This window comes from Hyperolius riggenbachi, chromosome 5 (assembly GCF_040937935.1).
Source record: "Hyperolius riggenbachi isolate aHypRig1 chromosome 5, aHypRig1.pri, whole genome shotgun sequence".
In the NCBI taxonomy this organism is placed as follows: Eukaryota; Metazoa; Chordata; class Amphibia; order Anura; family Hyperoliidae; genus Hyperolius; species Hyperolius riggenbachi.
Window position 1 is genome coordinate 71,174,198 of NC_090650.1, and position 20,857 is coordinate 71,195,054.

General features: G+C 42.9%; 1 protein-coding gene across 3 annotated transcripts in view; it reads right to left on the reverse strand.

Annotated features, from left to right (window-relative positions):
- The window catches only part of DNAJB6 (DnaJ heat shock protein family (Hsp40) member B6), a 138,014-nt gene that overhangs the window by 55,048 nt on the left and 62,109 nt on the right, over positions 1-20,857 (reverse strand). For 2 of the 3 annotated variants that reach the window (XM_068235859.1, XM_068235858.1), the window contains exon 8: positions 16,973-17,043. In XM_068235859.1, coding sequence (XP_068091960.1) covers positions 16,973-17,043 — 71 coding nt within the window. Of the gene's footprint in view, positions 1-16,212; positions 17,044-20,857 lie in introns of those variants that run through there. The other variant, XM_068235860.1, reaches the window with a different exon arrangement.

Below are 20,857 nucleotides of genomic sequence, written 5' to 3' on the forward strand. Positions count from 1 at the left end.
GAAGAACCAATTTCTACCACCCACAGCACAGATTTTTAATAGACTCCAGCAGGTGAAAATCGAGCAACGCTATGTACCGTGGATGTGTTGGTGCTGCTGCCGCTGCAACTAATCAACCTAGAAAATTTCCATCCAGAGTGATCTGATTTTGACCAAAAATCGATAATCAATCAGAAATGTAAAGATATCTATTCTGATTCAATCACAGTGAACAAATCTGGATGGAATCAAAAGTAAAAAGTGATGTGTATGGGCACACATCCTTCCACGGCTGTTCTTTTTCCAGCACTGCTATTTAGTCACAGTGATGAAGGCTAGTCAGCTGTTGACATAGTCAACAGTCTCCCTGGAGAGGGTGGTAAACACGAACAATGTCTTATTGGACTGATCTTGTAATGTTTATGCAGAGCAACACCATAGAAAACAGGTTTAATTAACTGTTAACATCTCTTTTAAATGCTTAATTTGCATCCATGAGTTGAAGTGACCAGGGCTGGGCTCACTAATGACGAGTCCGTGAGGACTCAAATTCATAATTAAAACGAGCCTTGATTGTCGCATCTGTGCGGCTGGATTATGAGGGGTTAGTTACCCACAATTCCACTGTCCTACCTGTGCTCCAAATAGCTTGCACACATCCTATTGGTCGCATTGCAAGCCTCACTACACACACTTCCTCCTTCAAGCCGGAAGTGCGCTGCAGTGAGGCTTGCATCACATCCAATAGGACGCGTGCAAGCTATTTGAAGCACAGGCAAGATGGTGGAATTGTGGGTAAATAACCCCTCATCATCCAGCCACACAGCTGCAGCAATTAAGGCTCATTTTAATTACGAATTTGAGTCCTTACAGACTCGTGATTAGTCGTGAGCCCAGCCCTGTGTCAGTATCCTACACTGGATAACATTGCTGACGCGTATGTATTATTATGCCTGTTAGATCAAAATTGTTATAGCACCAATGTTGCAACATGATGTGCAGGATCCACTCTGGAGCACAGAGTGTCAATCAATAATTCCTCAAGATCTGCACCATCCAAATGTCCATCTTTATTAAAGTATCAAATTCATAAAAGCATAATAAAATAGCGTGAAAAAATGGCAGATGACGCACAGGCGTTTTGGACAAATAGTCCTTTCTCAAAACATCATAGATCCACACTGATGATTTGAGAAAGGACTATTGGTCCGAAACGCCTGTGCGTCATCTGCCATTTTTTTTACGCTATTTTATTATGCTTTTATGAATTTGATACTTTAATAAAGATGGACCTTTGGATGGTGCGGATCTTGAGGAATTCTGTATTATTATGCCTGTATACATTCAGCACTGATGACACACCCACACGATGACATGAGAACAGTTTGTTGCAGCTTCATTTCCTTCATTTCATGATGAAAATGCAGCAACAGATCTGTGCATGCAAATGGCAATGGTGCCAGAGTGTTTCTGGTTCTTCCAACTCTTTCTTATGCACAAAATGTGTTGACACACAAAACCACAAAATCGGAGATTGACAGAAGAATAGCGTGTGTGGTTTTCATAACTCAAGTTGCTCTCCTCCTCCACATGAGGGTTTTCATGGTATTTTGGATCCAATCGTGGCTTTAAACCTGTGTAGGCGTTTATGTATCTAAGTGCATTGAGTAGCTCAACAGACTGTCTGAGAAGATTGCAGCCAATAGCACAGACAGATTCAGTCTGTACCTTTCCCTTCCAGTCTAAGCAATTGTGATGGTTCATTTAAGGGTAACTCAACAGCTACATACCCAGAGTACGATCTATTGTTCAAGAGCAACTCATATGGCAGCCTAATTTCTCATTCCAAGGGAAATAGAGGCATAATGCACAAATAGGTTGTGTGTGTTTTTGTTTTACTTTTCATTTTCAGGTTAAGGTTGCATTAAGCTACTGTATCAGAAACAACCAGAAATAAGACTGCATTATCAGTATACTTTCTGTAAAGGTTATTGTGCTGCTACTCCTCTTTTAGAGAAGAGAGGAAGTTCTGAGTTCAGGTATGCTTTAAAGCAGATCAGAGATGAAAAACTAACTATAACAAGTAACTTGTCTATATATCTTACCTAAAGTTTACACAGCAAATTTAGCTGCAAACAGCTTCAACAGTTTATGATTATTTATTCCTGTGATACACTGAGGGCAGCCATGTTCTGTTTGTCACATTACACACAGGCAAGCTGATCTGTACCTCCAGCCCTCAGCCTATGAAAACTTCACTCCCCTCTGCCTCTGAAATCTCTGGCTAGTAACCTCCTCCCCCTCCTCAGACTGAGCTCCCATAAGCCCTTGCTACATGGGTCTGAGAGTGCCAAGGCACTCTGGAGAAGCTGTGGTCCAAGCTTGTTTAGTTTATAGGGAATTAGAGTATTAAAACAAAAAAGTATTTGGCTTGAGGAATGCCCTATAAACTATATGAAAGGAACACAATTATGCAATGAGTAAAAGTTTATCTCAGATCCAGTTTAACTTAATTCTTCTCAATGAGAGGAGTTCACACGTCAAGCATCTCACTGGGTAACTGCGTAGGGGGAAAAATGCTGCGGGCAATTTGGTGGTGCAGATTAGTAATGTGACTTACACAAGAGACCAATGATGTCAACAGGAAATGCCATCAAGCAATGGACAGGATACAATTATGTGCCTTACCAATAACCTTATTTAAAAAAAAAAAAAAAAAAAGTGTCAACATAACATGCTACCAGACAGCTTGCAGTATTGATCATAAGGCAGGGGTTACACTTAGAGGAATCACATGTGCAAACAGCCATGCAAAAACACACATAATGTATCATATTAGCCTACCGCAATTTCCAGAAGCATCTGCGATTCAGCAATGCAATATACTTTTTTTTTTAAAACACAAGAGTACATGCACTAGTTTATCATACGCCACATGCGATTTCCATTTCCAATCATTACTAGAATCGCAGATGTTCCAAAAATCATGGCTGCCCCATAGAGAATACATCATTTCCGTTTAGCATTTTCACACCTGCGCTTCACCCAAGTGTGATCTCTGCCTTAATGCTGGGGATACACAGTACGTTTCTGTACGTTTCGGGCCAGCTGAATATTATCAGCTGGCCGGATCAGCTGGTCGATACACGGTACTTTTCTGTACCGTGTATCGACCAGCTAATCCGACCAGCTCATAATATTCAGCTGGCCCGATGAAGCCGCTCGACCTGCACCCGCTCGACTCCCGCCGGCAGACGATGGCAGGGAATCGAGCGGCTGATAAGGACCGCCGGCGGGGACGAGTGCGAATCGATCCGCGCGGACGAGCAGGGACGCGGCTGGAGTCGATCCAGCGGCTAATCGGCCGCCGGATCGACCCGTCAATGCCCAGCATAACAGACAACTGAAGTGAGAAAAATATGGAGGCTCCCATATTTATTTCCTGTTAAACAATACCAGTTACCTGACAGCCCTGATGCTCTATTTGACTGCTGTAGTCTCTGAATAACACAAGAAACAAGCATGCAGCTAATCTTGTCAGATCTGACAGAAACACCTGATCTGCTGCATGCTTGTTCAGGGTCTATGGCTAAAAGTTTTACAGGCAGATGATCAGCAGGACAGCCAGGCAACTGGTTTAAAAGGAAATATGGCAGCCTCCTTGTGTCTCGTTTCAGTTGTCCTTAATGCTGGGCATACATGGTTCGTTTATTCTTATCAATCGAGCCGCTGATGGCTCGATTGATAATATCCGACGTGTCCGATCACTGCAGCAGATCGATTCTGTGCTTGATCCCCACGGGCAGACAATAGAAAAAAAATGAGCGGCAGATAGGAAGCGGCCGCGGGGACGAACGGGAATCAATCCACGTGCCCGCGCGGACAAGCACCGTGTATGCCCAGCATTAAGCAGATTTGCATTTATTTTGAGTGTGAGCTTCAAGAGTCAGATTGCTCCAGGGTGTATAAATAGTCAGTGTGTCACAGCTACACATTTCAGGACCACTCCCTAGATAAACAGCGAGTGAAATTATACATATCAAGCATCTAGACTTACCTGTCTCGTTATTGCAGAGCACAAAACACTCATTATAATAAATTAGAGCAAGACAAGAGGTATATATAAAATAAAAATAAAAAAATATGTTAAAAATTGTATGGCCTAGAGCATTTTATGGAACATTAAGTGAACCATACAAAAAAAAAAAAAAAAAAGTACAGCATAAAGTGTTGTAAAATACCCTTCAGGGATTTTAATATGATCTGTTTTATGCTGGGATTACACAATACTTTTTTTGCATTCGATTCGGCATGCGATGTACTATTAGCCATTCGGTTTTCCGCTCGATTATCTTTTCTTCCACTCATTTTTCTTATCTTTTTCCCATTGACTTCAATAAGAAAATCGAGTGGAAAAGAATCTAGCGGAACATCGGACATGTCGGAATTTTATCATCGAAGGCATCTATCTGAACTATTCTTACAAAAAAAGTATTGTGTAATCCCAGCATTAGTCTAATTGCCTCAGGTCACTATTTCTAATCAGATGCTCAGTAGGGATGGCCAATGCAATGCAAATGCGCTATGGTTGCATTTAATGTTCCCACTCTTGTCCGTTTTTTATAACTCTGTACAGAGCCACACAAGAAAACAATGCAATAGAAATAATAAAAAAAAAAAAATAAGCACAGTAAAAACAAAAAGTACTACCCAATTGCAATGTATGAATGGGAATATACACTTGTCATGACTGCACGGAAGGACACTGGATTGCACAAGCAGCACCGCTGGGCCTGTTCACCTGTAAGATCCAGCAAGAGCGTGGAACTAGCCCTAGAAAATCATACTTTATACAGTTTAAAAACAAAACACACACCAAGCTAAGCAGTTATGGCACATTTTATACTACAGTGCCGACAGACTCCTTAGTTTCGAGTGGCATTTTTTTTAGTACACCTCGGGTATAACTGCCATATGGGTGAAAAGTTATTTTGCTAACTAGTTGACCTAAGCCCATTTAAAAATGGGCTCTAGGTCTCTTCACGCCGCCACCGACAGTCAATGTGCGTACCCGCCGCGCACACCAGTCCGCCCGCTCGACTGGCCCGCCCTGCGTCCTGTCCCAACGGCTGTCAGTGCTTGACATGCGCAGTAGCGCAACACACTGACAGATACAGGACGCGGGGACCCTTGTAAATTACACTTAACACACTTTTGCTGGTCATACCAGGTGTACATAAAGTTTTTCAGGCTGGGGGCTCAGTAGGCAGTGCAGAAAAAACAAGTTTTTCTGCATTTTCGGTTTCTACATTTTTGGGTGCAGTTTTTGTATGCATTTTTGGTGCATTTGCATTTTTTCAATAATTAACCTTTTCAATGGAGTAAATTACAGTATAATACTTAATATAAAAAAAACATCAAAAACATGTAAAAACAGAGTTCTCTGCACCTCCATTGAAACACATGGTGTGTTTTACATACATTTTTGAGAAATATGCTGCAAGTTGAGAGTTTTGAAAAATGCACATTGTAAAACCCATAGCTACATTATTTATGCAGCCCATAGAGACATTCATTATCAGCATTAACACGTGCGTATTCTGCAGCGCTATCGTTTCTGCCTAGTGTGCGCCGAGCATGAAAAGTCATAACATATTTAGCTCTTTTGTAGGAAAGAAAGCTTCAATAGTTCTCTTTTCACTGCCTGTATCTAAATAAAAAAGGTATCTCATTCTCTAGTCTGTACTGTGTAAGAATAAACTGCAACAGACATGACCTCTGTGCACAATAACCAATCCCATTCTATTGTACTTGTTAACCCTTTACTCCTGGAGACATTTCTCCATCTTCTTTCAAACGATCAAAGTGACAAAGAGGAGATCCAACTAAACCTTTTCTGTTAACCAACCCCCCCTCCCCCTCCAAATCTTGTAACAGGACCATGAACCCTGAAGCCAGAAATGAAGCAAATCACTCCAATGAGGACAGGAGAAGGATCTCATGTCCTGGTCTGGAAAAGGGTCTACTTCCTGTTCTCTAGGTACGCTCTTAGTATCATTTCTGGTTGAGATTTTTCCTCTTCTTGTTCTGACAGCATAAAGAACCTAGCCTAACAGGACCATGAAACAGTGAATAAAGTGAAATCCTCCAATAAAGACTGGAAAAGGAACTCGTGCCCTGGTCTAGCATATTCTGTTTACTCCCTCTTCTATGTGAGAGCAGGCAGAAGACAAATCCTCCCTAAAAATATTGACAGCAACAGGAAGAAGAAGTTTTAAGCACCCCACTCTATACATCTCTATAAGGGCTGACTCACTATGATTGATTACTCTCAGTTTGGAAAAGAGCTACAGCAGAGTCACCCGATTAGGGTGTTCTCAATGTAGCATTTTGATTTTAATAAAATCGAAAACATGCTGCCTGCACAATTTGTAGACTTATTTTTCTTAGAGAGTCTGAAGTGACAAAAAAAAAAAAAAAAAAAAAAAAAAAAAAAAGATACTCACCTAAGCAGAGGGAAGGCTCTGGGTCCCATAGAGCCTTTCCGTTCCTCCTACAGCCCCAATGGGTCAGAGTGTTCACTTCCGCCACTGAGGGGGGCTTATGCAAACTAAGAGCTCGAGTGCTCCCAAAGACAGCCGCTCCATAAAGCGTAAAAAAGCTTTACAAAAATCACAATCATAGTGCGCATTAGGCCTACCGAGTTTTAGAACATCAATCTGTCTGTTCCAAGGGAGCAATCTACAAATAATTATATCCACCTGCTCAGTACTGCAAACAGGAAGTATTTCCTGGAGGAGCTCAAGATGGCAGCCTTCACAGCACTCTACTAACAGGTGTCATTGATGCATGCAACTACACAACATTTTCCCATATTGACAACCCCTATTAAACCAGGCTACACCATTAGCAACCATTGCTATATACCACACATGGTCACTGTTGCACAATCCAGATCTAGCTACTCACAAGGTTTTAAGTCAAGGTTTAAAGGTTTGTTGCGTCACCTCCAAAAACATTAAATGTGCATCTCGTTACGGTCAAGAGAAAGGAAAGGTCAAAACCCAGAGGGAAGTTTGTACTTTACTATATAGTAGCATATCTTGGTCCAGGTGAAAAGTGGGTAATTTTTTTTTTTTTTAAAGCAGAACTTGAAAAGGCTCCCAGTAAAGCAAATGGTTTAGAAGCAAAGACCTTATCAAACTTGAACTCCATGGTAAATGTCTTAGCGGTATATGAATTAGAGTTGGGGTTGGACAGATGACAGCTATATGCAGAGAATTGGTGCTGCTAATGGACAGAAAACCTCCAATACTAAAAAGAGTTTAAATAATCCTGAATTGGGAGACCTATGAAGGCTGAACATTGTATACATTTATTTTTTCAAAGCAGACCTCCAGTGAATATCACATGTTCAATGGGTCCATTTCTTCTATAAAGTTACAGTGAGCTGCTGTGTCCTCTTTTTGTTTCCCCCGGGGCTGCATGTCTGCCAACTTCCAGGGCGTAGCCAAAGCCACAAACTCACACCCCTTCCCTTTGCTGAAAAAAGTCATTTGTTTTCTATATCTGGAGTACAGGAAACAAATTGGAGGGTTCCTCCCCCCCCCCCCCCCCCCCATCGGGGCTACATGTCGGAACCAAGAAGACAGGTGCTGAAGGGAGTTAAAATAAGCCATAGGAAGCTTATATCTAGCATATACAGAGAAGCAACAAAAAAATGACTTTTTAATCTGGTGGGGGACAATTCTATAAATAAAATTTAAAATAGTGATAATGGACAGAGAGAAAAATTAGGATCATAATAAGCAGAGAATTCTAATATCCACTGAACTAGGAAAAGGAAGCGGAGTTCTCAATGGCCTCAATTCACTAACCTTATCTCCTGTCTTTAATAACATTACTAGCGTGGTCACCATGGTGATGAGGCATGTCGTATTCAGGAAACATTTTACCTCAGGCAAACCTAAAGTTAACTCTTCTGTCTTAAAGTTAACTCTTCAATCCTTAAAATAACTCCAGAGTTAAAGACAGGCTGTTTATTAACTGCGTGTGAAAATAACTACAGAGGAGGTAAATTACAGAGGAGGTAACTTAAGGAATGAAGAGATAAAATAACTCTTACTGTGTGGAGGTAAGTTATCTCTTGCCTTATTATCTCCAGCATGATCTTAGTGAATTGAGGCTGACAGTTACCAGTCAATAAGCCAGCAGCTGTGTAATCATTGGCCAACTCTGCTTACACTTCCTGGGTCACAGGAAATTTGCACGGTTGGAGAATTTTATGCTCAACATTAATTAGGAGAAGCTGGCAATCACAGTACAAATGATTGAGCCAACATAGTGATTATTACTAGAGATGGTAAAATGAGGATAAAAATTATGCAAATTCTGTATGCAAATGAATGCAGCTTAAAAAAGGACACTCGTAGTAAGATATATAGAGGCTGCCATATGTATTTCCTTTTAAACAATACCAGTTGCCTGGCGTCCTGCTTATGTTTCTAGAATCAGTGTGTTCGATTCATCCACCTGAAAGAAGCATGCAGTTAATACAGCCAGACTTCGGTCAGAGCACCTGAACGGCATGCTTGTTCAGGGTCTATGGCTAAAAGTACCAGAGGCAGAGGATTAGCAGGACAGCCAGACAATTAGCTTTGCTTAAAAGGAAAGAACTATGGCAGCCCCCATATCCCTCTCACTTCTTTGAAAACAGAGCAATTGAATCCTGGCAAGGTGGAATTCGATTGGTCCGCTTTCAAGCTGTATACATTGCATAATCCAGCATCAACTCGGAATTCTATGCATCCTAATGATCGTATCTAACGATTACTTGTACAAATGCCCATTTGTGATAGGCTCCCTGTAAATGGTTACTCCTTTCTGGAGTGCAGTTTAATGATGGTCATTGCTTTTTGCCATTCGCTCAGATTAACCCAATACCAAGGAAGAAGCGCAAGAGCTTTTGTATACAAAGAAGAAGGAGATGGTTAGTGCTTCTACTGATTTCAATGTAATGTGTTAGTATATATACATTCCACATCTAAGCATTCCCTGTTAGAACCCCACACATTAGTAAATGTGACATGGCTGCGCAAACAAGCAAATCCAGAAGGATATTCTTATAAGGAAAAAATAAGTGTTAGTATGAAGTGCCGTGAATAAAGAACCCAATTATGAATGTTACACTTATTTTCTTATTTTGGTTTTATTGCCATTTAAACAGCAGCAAGCAAATATTTATTAAACCAGTTACCTTAAAACAATGGCATCTTATTGGCTGGAAGCTCAGAAGACAGATGTCTGGCTGGCGAATTAGGACATCACTGTGAAGGGGGCATGTCAGTCATGTGACCGCTTCACCAAACTGATGTCCTCATTGGCCACTGGTACCTGTTAAGGTGGCCGCTAACGATACAATTCTCCAAAGATCTCTCATTTCCAATCATTGGTATGAACAATCAGAAACTATTGTTTGGGACCATTAACTGACTAAAATCACCTGACCAATCCGATCAAATTTATGGAATATATTTGAAAATCTTAAGCTGGCCACTAATGGTCCAATTTGTAGCGAAATATCGTTCGAGCGATCAGAAATTCTGATCGGATTGGTTGTAAATAATCTCCATTGGTAGACACAATCGATTATGAACGAGTGAAAAAAATGTCGGCCGAATTAATTTTCGTCGAACGAAAATTTGGATTTTCTTGGTGGTCGTGATAGATAGGAAGCAATGATCGGTTAGTTGATGGTGTAGTGAACGATTTTTCGTCCGATCAGAATTTCTGATCGATCGAACGATTTTTCACTAGAAATTGGACCGTTAGTGGCCAGCTTTATGATTTCATTATTCTGAACGGATTGGTTTGATTTTCGTTTATTAGTGGTCGCGCGTGATCATTTCTAATCATTCATATGAATGATCAGAAACAAAAGATCATTTGGCTAATTGTAACGTTCGTGGCCACCTTTAGGCCGAGCGTAACAGGTATTAAAGAGGATCTGTAACGACAAAACGTCCCCTGGGGGGTACTCACCTCGGATGGGGGAAGCCTCAGGATCCTAATGAGGCTTCCCACGCCGTCTGCCGTCCCTCGGGGGTCTCGCTGTAGCCCTCCGTACAGCGGTGACGTAATATTTACCTTCCTGGCTCCTGCGCAGGCGCTCTGGCTGCTTTCGCTCCGAAGGATGTGGAAATACCCGATCGCCGTCGGGTCCGCTCTACTGCGCAGGCGCAAGTCTCCGGCGCCTGCGCAGTAGAGCGGACCCGACTGAGATCGGGTATTTCCGCCTCCTTCGGAGCGAAAGCAGCCACAGCGCCCCCGCTGGAGCCTGCAAAGGTAAATATTGAATTGAACAGTCGGGCCTGTCGCCGGCTGTACGGAGGGCTACAGCGAGACCTCCGTGGGACAGAGGACGGCGTGGGAAGCCTCATTAGGATCCTGAGGCTTCCCCCACCCGAGGTGAGTACCCCCCAGGGGACGTTTTTAATGTTACAGAGTCTCTTTAAAGTGAACCCAATGTGAGAGGGATATGGAGGCTGTCATATTTATTTCCTTTTGCCTGGCACCTCCTGACCCCATGCCTCTAATACTTTTATCCATAGACCCTAAACAAGCATGCAGCAGATCAGGTACTCTGACTCCGGTTTTACCGGATTAGCCATATGCTCGTTCCAGGATTTTGACACAGACTATGTATGCCAGAAGATAAACAGGGCTACCGGGCACTTGGCATGGTTTACAAGGAAATAAATATGGCAGCCTCCATATCTCTCTCACCCTGAGCTACCTTTAACAGATTTAAGAGATGATCAATGAAATGTAAAGATTTGGTTGCAATTTGTGTGCAGACCGAAATAAGAACACTTTTAGTCTGCATACAAATTGCATCAACTCAGAAAAAAATAGCTCAGCGATCATCTCTGTTGGTGTTGAGTCATATTCATCAAAACACCTTTCAGAAGAACCATTTCTATCGCACACCAACTAGTCCTCTACCAAAACCTTTCAGCTATAGAACGCACATCTGAGTGTGGTGGTAGCTATGTAGCATCTTAGCCAGTTCTTATGAAAGGTGAATTTGAGAAATCGAGCCCAGTGAGCTTACATTAGTGCTTACTTTATGCAGCGGCTAAGCAGCATCACCGCGGCGGCCGTCTTGTGAACCAATATGAAGTATTCCGTTACTGTGTCACGTGTGATCATGTGTGTACATGAGGAGTGATGCAAACCATGCATAAAGAAAACCCAGTGTGGGGGGGAGATCAAAACACTTAAAGGCTTCTGTGCTGGCCAATAAGCAACTAGGGATGACCAATGAGATTCAAATAATCTCCTAACATTCAGATTTCATGTAAATGATATGCAGCTTGAACATGGACCAATGAAAATGCACAGGAAGTTATTCTGATTGGTCCAATTTCAAGCTGCAAATAAATTATATGACATTTGACTGTTAGGGGAAATGAATTGCATCTCATTGTCATCCTAAAGCAAACACAAGCAGTTTATTTTTGGTTCCCTGCCACCCAACAAAGGTGGAGCCTATCATCTTATTGTTTCTGGTCTTCGCTGTGTTTTTGTTAAACTACATTTATGTGGACAAAATGGCCTCCGCTGGTCTAACAGCAAATTCTCCACTATACAACTGACTGGTTGGACACTAGTAAACCAGAAGGACTAATCAGGGCTACATTCACATTTCCACAAAGCAGGTGTCTGAAGCGGTTCATTGGTGGAATGAGGGAGGGAAATTTTCACCCATTGCATATATACTTCCCTGCAAGTCACATCTCCCCACTGTGTCTGACCAATTACTCTGGACCTATCAGTACAATATAAAATAAGCATATATATGTCTACTCTAAAGCAAACATGTCAGGTTTGCATAAAGGAGCTCTGCAATACCTTAAAGGGGAACTGAAGTGAGAGGTATATGGAGGCTGCCATGTTTATTTCCTTTTAAGCAATACCAGTTGCCTGGCAGCCCTGCTGATTCTCTGCCTCTAATACCATTTGCCATAGCCCCTGAACAAGCATGCAGCAGATCAGGCGTTTCAGACTTTAAAGTCAGATCTGACAAGACTAGCTGCATGCTTGTTTCTGGTGTTATTCAGATACTACTGCAGAGAAATAGACCAGCAGGGCTGCCAGGCAACTGTATTGATTAAAAGGAAATAAATATGGCAGCCTCCGTATACCTCTTACTTCAGTTCCCCTTTAATGGCCAAGTCAAACACTTACATAGGAAAGTTCTTTAAAGGACAACTGAAGCGAGAGGCATATGGATCTGCCATATCTCTTTTTAAAATAGACCAGTTTTCTGGCAGCCCTGCTGTTCTACTTGGCCGCAGTAGTGTCTGGATCACACCATAAACAAGCATGCAGCTAATCCTGTCAGTTCTGACAAAGTCAGAAACACCTCATCTGCTGCATGCTTGTTCAGGGTCTATTGCTTAAAGTCTTCTATGCAGAGGATCAGCAGGATAGCCAGGCAACTGGTATAGCTTAAAAAAGGAAATAAATATGGCAGCCTCCATACCCCTTTCGCTTCAGTTATACTTTAAAAACACAATAGGGAAGATTTGCGAAAAAACTAAATCAAAGAAAAGTGGGGAAGTCAGAATCTCTGTAATAACCAGCCTCTTCCCCAGAGTGTGATACGCTATTTCTCCAGTTTGGTTTCTTTGTTTCAGAACCTTTTTACTTCAGGGGATTTTTCACGATATAAGCCTGCTTACTATTAGTACGTGTGTGGAAACCAGTGAGACTGGAAAGAATTTAAGCTTACGTCTGCACTATTAAGTAGGTTTTCATTCTTAAGGGAAAAAAAGTTTTCCTCCCTCTATTCATTTTGGGATGCATTTTTCAGAGTTTTATATGGAAACGTAACCAGTGGAGAAATGTTGTTGCTTTAACAAAGCAATTACCAAATAAAGCCTTGTCCACATTTCCACATTCCTGCTCACATATTTTTCACATAGCGAGAGAGAGGTTGGATTCTTTAAAGCGGAACTTTAGTTTTTCTGAACAGACTGAGGAAAGACAAACTGCTGTCAGAGCGCTATTGCTGTAAGTTCTTGCTGGGGAAATCCCCCCTACGTTTTGCCCTGGCAACCCCTATTCCATTGTTATGAACTGAGCAAAGGTGGACATGCAGTTGATCTGCCACCAAATCGACCATTAGATAGATTCCTCTCTGATTGAATCTGATCAGAGAGGGATCTATTGCCAGCCTACATATTTCCAATAGATTTCATCTATTGGAAATGATGCTAGCGCCACCGCCCCTCCAGTCAAGGTTGAAGGCTCACCTGTCGCGTCAGCACAAATCCTGGCCTCTTCCAGTGTCTTGCGTCACCACGTCGGTGCCATGTGGTACAAGCGCTCACTGTGACGCCAGACACAGAAGTAGTACAGGGGTTGTGCCAACAGACAGGCTCAGCTATTTTCACCTGAGCCCGAAGGAAAACTGCACCTGCGCGAGGCTCACACTGGATTGTTATAATCCTGGGATATTCGGTGGCAGGAACAAAGGGACGAAGGAGGACGGGGAAAGCCTTGTTAGGATCTAGAGGTTTCCCCCTCCCGAAGGCAAGTCCCCCATACGGGCACTTTTTTTTTTTTCTTACAGATCCTCTTTAAACAAGGTCAGGTGAAGGGAAATCTCACAAAACTCCAACAGCAATAAAACTTGACACCGATTTTAAATCCTTCCTCAGTCAATCAAAACTTGCATTTATTAAGTTTTGATTGCAGCGTAATTTTCATTTATAGTTTTTATTTTTAATATGATCACATTTTTCCTTTTCTTTAGTTCTACCTCTACAATGAAGCCATGTGCGAAGACCTGTATAGCTTGATCAGCAATAAAGTGAGGGGAAAGAGTGCAAAGGAATTGGTCAAAAAATGAAAGAAAGCTTGATTGCCATTTCTTCTTCTTGCACTTTATATTATAGTTTGCCCAAATCTCATAAAAGTTCCCAACACACTTTTATTTTTAAGAATCTAAACAGAAACGCCTCAGGCAAACACTCATTTCTTTTTCCTTCAGTGGTAAAGTCAACATGAAAGATTGACTTTCCAAACTTTACAAGTAAAATGCCCCTTTGATTTATGGAGCACATCTTGAGGCTGCTGGCTTACTCGGCAAACAAGTTTCTTGCATTTTTCAGTGTGGAGTACAGTGGTACTAATATATTCACACAGGAGAAGCATTAAGCAGGTGGTAAACAGTGCGGAGGAGGATTGTGGCCAAGCCCCTTCTATTCCCTTATATTTTATGAGAAAAGGAGGGGTGAAGGAGATCCCGGCATGTGCGTGGAAAGCTTAAATGGTTAATGAACTTATAACAATGGCTAAATCAACTCCCAAAAAAGCCCACGTCAGTAATTGTAATGAGAGATCTGAGGATCAATGATCAGCGTTCTTCCCCAGGCTCTTTAAGCCGGGTGCTCCACCCGGCTAGTTTTGGTGAGCACCCGGCTCACCTCCTCCTATGCTGTGAGAAGCACTGGCCCTGCCTTCTCTCATCTTGCACCACGCTGACGGAAAAAAATTCTGGGAAGAACCCCGATGTTTGTTTTTTAAAAAAAACATTTTCCTTTACCAGCAATCTGTACATTGTACACTAGCAGAGCTGTGGCAGCTGTTTTACACTCTTGCAGCTTTCCTTAGAGTACCCGAGCCGAAGCTCGGGACCAAAGTTAAAAACTTACATAAAAAGAGAGGGAAGCCTCCTGATTTTATTGAGACTTTCCTTTCGATTGTAATGTCCCCCATCGCTGAGCGCGGCCCGCCAGAAGATTAGCGGCAATGCATTGTCGCTAATCATATCGGGGCCGCGCAGCTCTTCTTTCTCCAGTGTGGCCGCGCAATAGCTGACCCAGCCCGCCCACTCATGCACTGTAAGCCAGAGCCACGGGCTACATACTACTGCACATGTGCGGGTGGCCTCACACAGCTAGTGCGTGCCCACATTTCAGAAGGAAGAGCTGCACGGTTCCGATGTGGACGGGGGCCGCACTCAACAACGGAGGGCTGGCTTCAAATCAGCAAGGGAAGCCTAAATAGGATCCTGAGGCTTCTCTCAAGGTATGGCTATGAATTTGATCCTGATCTTCGGATTGGGATCGCTTTAATCCTTACTTCCCAGAACTGCTGTTTTCCATAGGTCAGTGGTGTGTGCCTTTCTCCCCTCTCCTATAGATCATTTGCTGCTTTCGGCCAGAGTTGCAATTCAGCAACACTCAGGGATGTGTGCCTATGCTTGCTTTACCTACTATTAAACTGTAAGGACTCTGTAGTGCCCAAGAGGGGGAAATCCACATAATACTGCACTACAGAAAACAAAGTCCAGAGGGTAAAACAGGCAAGGTCTGCTGGGCTTTAAATATTGTGGTCTACCTAATCCTTGGTCATATTAAAATATACCAAGGTTTGCTGAGAGGTAAGAAAAATTGAAGTTTGGGCTATTGCAATCACATGCCTGGGTCTTATAGACCTTTATTTCTGACTGCAAATTGAAATATTTTTTGCAACATTACTCATATGCCAGCTTTAAAATCTGACCAAAATAAATAATCTGCTGCATGTGCTTTAACATAATCTGTGCTCTGCCATCAGATCTGGCCACAAACAGGAAGTGGACTGGCAAGAACACTCATCAGAATTGGCTTGCAGATCAAAGCGATGTAATCCTGCTTCACACATCAATAACCAATGGTGGCCGCATTGGGAAGCTGTAACTGTATAAACAAACAGCATTCCCAGCTGTGCCTCTTCTGTACATGTAAAACTCTGCTGGTAAAGGAAACAGCACAATTAACCACTATAGCGCCACGTGGTGCTCATCAGTAGTGGTGTTCAAATATGGGGTAATGAAATTCTGAAACCTGAATCAGCCCATCACCACCACACTTCAGCACCCAGACATGTGGACAGAGCCCCCCCCCCCCCTTCCCCCGGGTGCTGAAGTGTGGTGAAAGGCAAATATAGGTTTTCAAATTTCAATAAACCGATTTCTAACACTAGTCCTTAGATCTCTGCAGGTTGTCAAAATCAATTACAATCGGATTACTGACCTGGAGACTGATTGGGAGTGATTTACTACATTTACAAGTACAATTAACCTTAATTAAAAAAAAAAAAAAAAAAAAAAAAAAAAAAGCAGCTTCTGAGAATTACCCAAATATCACACAGACACAAGAATGCTACAAGTACCATAAATAAAAGAATGCACTACAAACATCAGCATTTATTCATATCCAACGTTTAGCAAATGACAAAATAAAGTGTCTTTTCTTACTGAAATTACACAATAGCGGCAAAAAAAAAATAAAAAAAAAGTGCTAAACCGTCAGCACCCATGCACGAACAGAGGAAAAAAAAACAAAGTATAATAAAAACAAACCTGAAATTATAGAAACCAGAAATTCCTTGTTTAACATCCCCGTTTTCAGGATGTGTGTCCATCCCGTAAAATGCTTTGCTGGCAAAAGTTGGTCAAATAGCAGATGGACAGCTAACACTTGTTCACATTTTAAACAAAATGAAAAAATAATAATAAAGTCATGCGGTTAGTTCAACCACTAATGAAATATCACGGCCCACTTCTTGTTCAACCTTACGGCTGCCAAGGCCCCCCACCCCCGTTACACTAAGCTACTATGGCCCACATGGCAAATCAAGGTAAACTTTTTTTTTTAAAAGTGCATACAGAAATGTACGTTATTAAGAAAAAACTTGTATGGTCCTATGAGCGTGGTCCCAAAACAGAACTGAGAGTCTATGACAAATAAGAGAAACGCTCCACGAGCTTCTCTGACTTTAGGTCTTAGATTAAGTACAGATAATTTCTGAACAGTTCTTTAGATTTCTTCAAAAATGCTCCTGATAATCCACAAATGGTGCTTGTTTAGTTTAATATTTCTGTTACATGCGTGCGTTGAATTTTACTTGTTATCCAAGCGTAGCAGCTGCTCCTTACCATTTATTGTTAAAGACTTTAACTGCCCGTCTTCTTCAACTTCAACTCGTTCTTGTCCATTTTCCACAATCCTGCAGAGTCAAAACAACAATGTAAAAGAAACGACAACACTCAAATCCGCATAAATCCTAATTTAGGATACAACTAAAGAAATCTGCTTTGCTAACACCATTAAAAGTAGAGCTGGGCAAACATCAGGAGCTAAGCAGCTGATCCTGACCCTAACTAATTTTTTTTTGCTAATATTTTTCAGTGGGGTTGCTTTCTAAAAAATCCTTCTGTGTACTGTAATGAATAGACTGACTCTGGAATTCCAGAATGATATGTCCATCCATCGTTTAGAATGAAGGCAAGCCAGGAGAACATGTCTTATGTCAGTGTTTATCAAACCTCTCCTTGCGACTCCCCAACGGTGCATGCTTTGCAGGCAACCTCACCTAAGCAGCACAGGTGGGGTAATTTGTTTCTCATCTACATGGAATCCGCCTAGCTGAGACACTAATTACCCCCACCTGTGCATAGGGGAGGTTGCCTGCAAAACATGCACTGCTGGGAAGTCACAAGGACAGGTTTGAGAAACACTGTTTTATGCATCACTGTGTTATGTACTTGACAGTTTCCTGATCTACTGCATGCAGCCACATGATCATAGCTTTTCATTCTTAAGGCCATGCTAAAAATATATATTTTCTGACCTTTGATAACAATGGAGTTTAGGTTGAGTAAAAGGAGACATGCAGTACACATTTTTAACAAAATTACAGTAAGGTTTTTTTGTCCTCGGCATCCTGGAAGTTCAACGAGCTGTGCAAAAAACACATTGAAACTGGACATGTGCGAGTTTCAAACCACACAGGCTCAGTGAGAAAACACTCATGCACAGGTTTTATGCTTTTTTTTCCCATTTTTTAAACATTCGAATGTGCTTGTTTACAGCCACGGGAGCTTTCTGTGGAGGGGATCCAAACAGCTAGTTTTGGTGAGCACCCAGCTGGTATCAGCTCACCTCCTCCTATGCTGTAAGCAGAGTTGCTCACAGAAGCACCGACCCTGCATTCTCATGTCACCCCACCCAGCTACTTTTTCATGCCACCCGGCTAATATTTTATGCCACCAAGTTGGAAAAGGTTTCTGGGGAGAACACTGAAAGTGTACTTGTAGTGAAAACAAGTGCCCCAAATGGGTACTGTCCTCAATAGAGTGAAGTCTCTAGATCACAGGTGTCGAACTCCAGGCCTGGAGGGCCAGATCCATGCCATTGTTTAGGATGGACTGGGAAAGCGAGGAATGTGTTCTACCTGATGGACTACACCTTTCCCGATTCAGACCCATCAATTTGAGCTGTGTCACAAATGTGTGAGGACCTTGGCCCTCGAAGGACCGGTTTGACATCCCTGCTCTAGATAATCCAGAGGCTTCCACCAGGCTACTCCAGCCATTGTCGACGGCTCGCCCATGCGCAGTAACTGTTCTGATCAGACTCATCCTTTTCTGCCAAAGCCTGAGTAGGTCCCTGCTACTGTGGACGCCACATTGCGCCTGCACAGTAGCAGGAACCCAATCAGGCTCAGCTTAGCCGAAGCGGGTTGGTGCTGTTGCACAGGCGCAGGGCGGCCATGCTCATTAATGTATGGGAGGGTGGCTGTGAAGTTTCAGATGGTCCTGGGGTCCAGGCAGGCTCTGGAGGAGAAAGTGGGAAGCCTCTGAGGGTTCAGGAGTATAGAACATTAATTAGAAAAGAAAAAAACTCACAGATTTGATTTACAAGCTTTGTTTTGCTTCAGGTGTACTTTATGCTGGGAATACACTGTTCGTTTCTGCAGCTCGATTTTGCAGTCGATTCTCTTATCTTCCGCTAGTTTTTCTTATCTTTTTCTATTCACCTCTATGAGAAATCGAGCGGTGAAACGATCGAAGGGGAAATCGGACATGCTGGAAATGATCTATCGAACCATCTAAATGGCTCAAAAATGAACAGTGTATTCCCAGCATTAGAGTCAGGAATCTCTGCGTGAAATATAAACAACTTCAGTAAGAAGAAGAAGAAAAACTTGGGCAAGGTCAGCTGAACAATGGTTTTGCTAACTTTGTAGAAAGCCAGGGTCACGTCTGTGTAAGCATGTTGTATGTGTGCAATACTGTTGAGTCAGGGGATTTCACATGCTGCAGGGCTGCTTTATAAAGCAGACTGTTCGCACTAGAACACAGCAAGACATTAATAGGGTTTCCGAAGCAAAGGAAAAACAAAAGCATTATTAATCTGCTATGTCAATATTTGTGCTATGAGACAAGTAGGCTGTAGATCCTAAGTTATTACACTAGCCTGACTGGAATCTCCAGATCACTGAAGATAAAATGAAAACACCGGGCAAACTAACAAGCACCAAGTGTGTACAGCTATTAGAGAGGCAGTTTCTGTCTCTTGTACAAAACAGAACAGTTAAAATAAAAAAACCACACAAAATACTTTAACCTGTTGTGGACATAGGTTATTGAAATATTTGTCCTGTTTCCAGCCTCTTCAAGATTTACCATATTTTTTGGTCATGTAAGACGAACGCTGCCTGTATATATGCCGAATACAGGGAGTCCTGACTTAGGGCTGGTTCAGACGGACGTTTGTGCAGCGTTTACAGCCAGCGTTCGGGGCTTGGCGTTAAACGCTCCCATTCAAGTGGATGGGAGCGTTTGTACCAAGCTTTTACGCGCGTTTACACGAACGCGGCGTTCGGGTCCCGATTTTCACTGGCGTTCAAGGAGCCCCTGGAAGCTACATGTTGCTTCCAGAGGCGATTAACCGCGACGGGTAATGTTCCCCTAGGGGAAGAAAAAACGCGACCGCATCCGAACGCAATGCGAACGCTGCTGAAAGCCCGAACGCATTGCCGCCGCGACGCCAACGAACGCGACGCCTCCAAACGTCCGTCTGAACCAGCCCTTACGAACGCCGGCTGATACAATCCACCGTGATGTCGGGGAGTCCCTGTATTGTCTCCCATCTTTCCTCCTCTCCATCTACCCCCCACCCCCTGTGTGTCGTCCTATGCCGAAAGGGGGACAACACAGGAGGACACAGTAATTGGGGAGACCATCTACAAGACGCTCCTGGACCATGGACACACCAGGTTTAGTATATTTTTTTTTTCTTTCCTTTAAACCTAAGTGCGTCTTATATGCCGAAAAATAAGGAGTCTGGCTCCAGGGCTTCTCCTGTAATCATACAACTTAGCTGTTGACAGCTTAGCAATGACAGCTGAGCTTGTGTGCCAGTCAAAGGTTAACCTGATTTGTCTATTGACCCTGTGACCACTGTGAGCCAATCATAGTGATAGAGAGATGCAGGGGAGGATCTTGTCCAGAGGCCAAATCATGTGGGTCCCAAAGTGGTTAATTTATATAAAAATATACCACTTCGTAATATTTCAAGACAAACTGCAATTATTGTAAAAAATCCTGTGAATGCCCCGTGCAATAGCCCTGCTCTTTCTCAACTGAATACCTCTACGAAAGCTTAAAGGACTTACGAGGTGAAAACTAAAAAAAGTTCACTACCTGAGTATTTCAAATCCACGGAGGACGCCATCTGTGCCCTCTGTTTACTTCCGCCGGGTCCCCGCTCTGTTATCAGCCCCTCGGTCAGGCTCTCATTCCTCAAGTAAAATGGCTGCTGGAGCTTGCTGCGGCTGTGCAGTCCGCACAGGCACGAGTGCGGCTGCGCAGCTCTCTGGCTCCTCCCACCGCATCCTCGCTACAGGCCGTCTCCCGTGCATGGATCGGGGGGGGGGGGGGGGGGGGGGGGGGGAGTAGTCAGAGGCCCTAGAGCTGTCTCACGTTTATGCAGACTGCGCAGCCAACCGGGGGGGGTTCGATAACAGAGCAGGGACC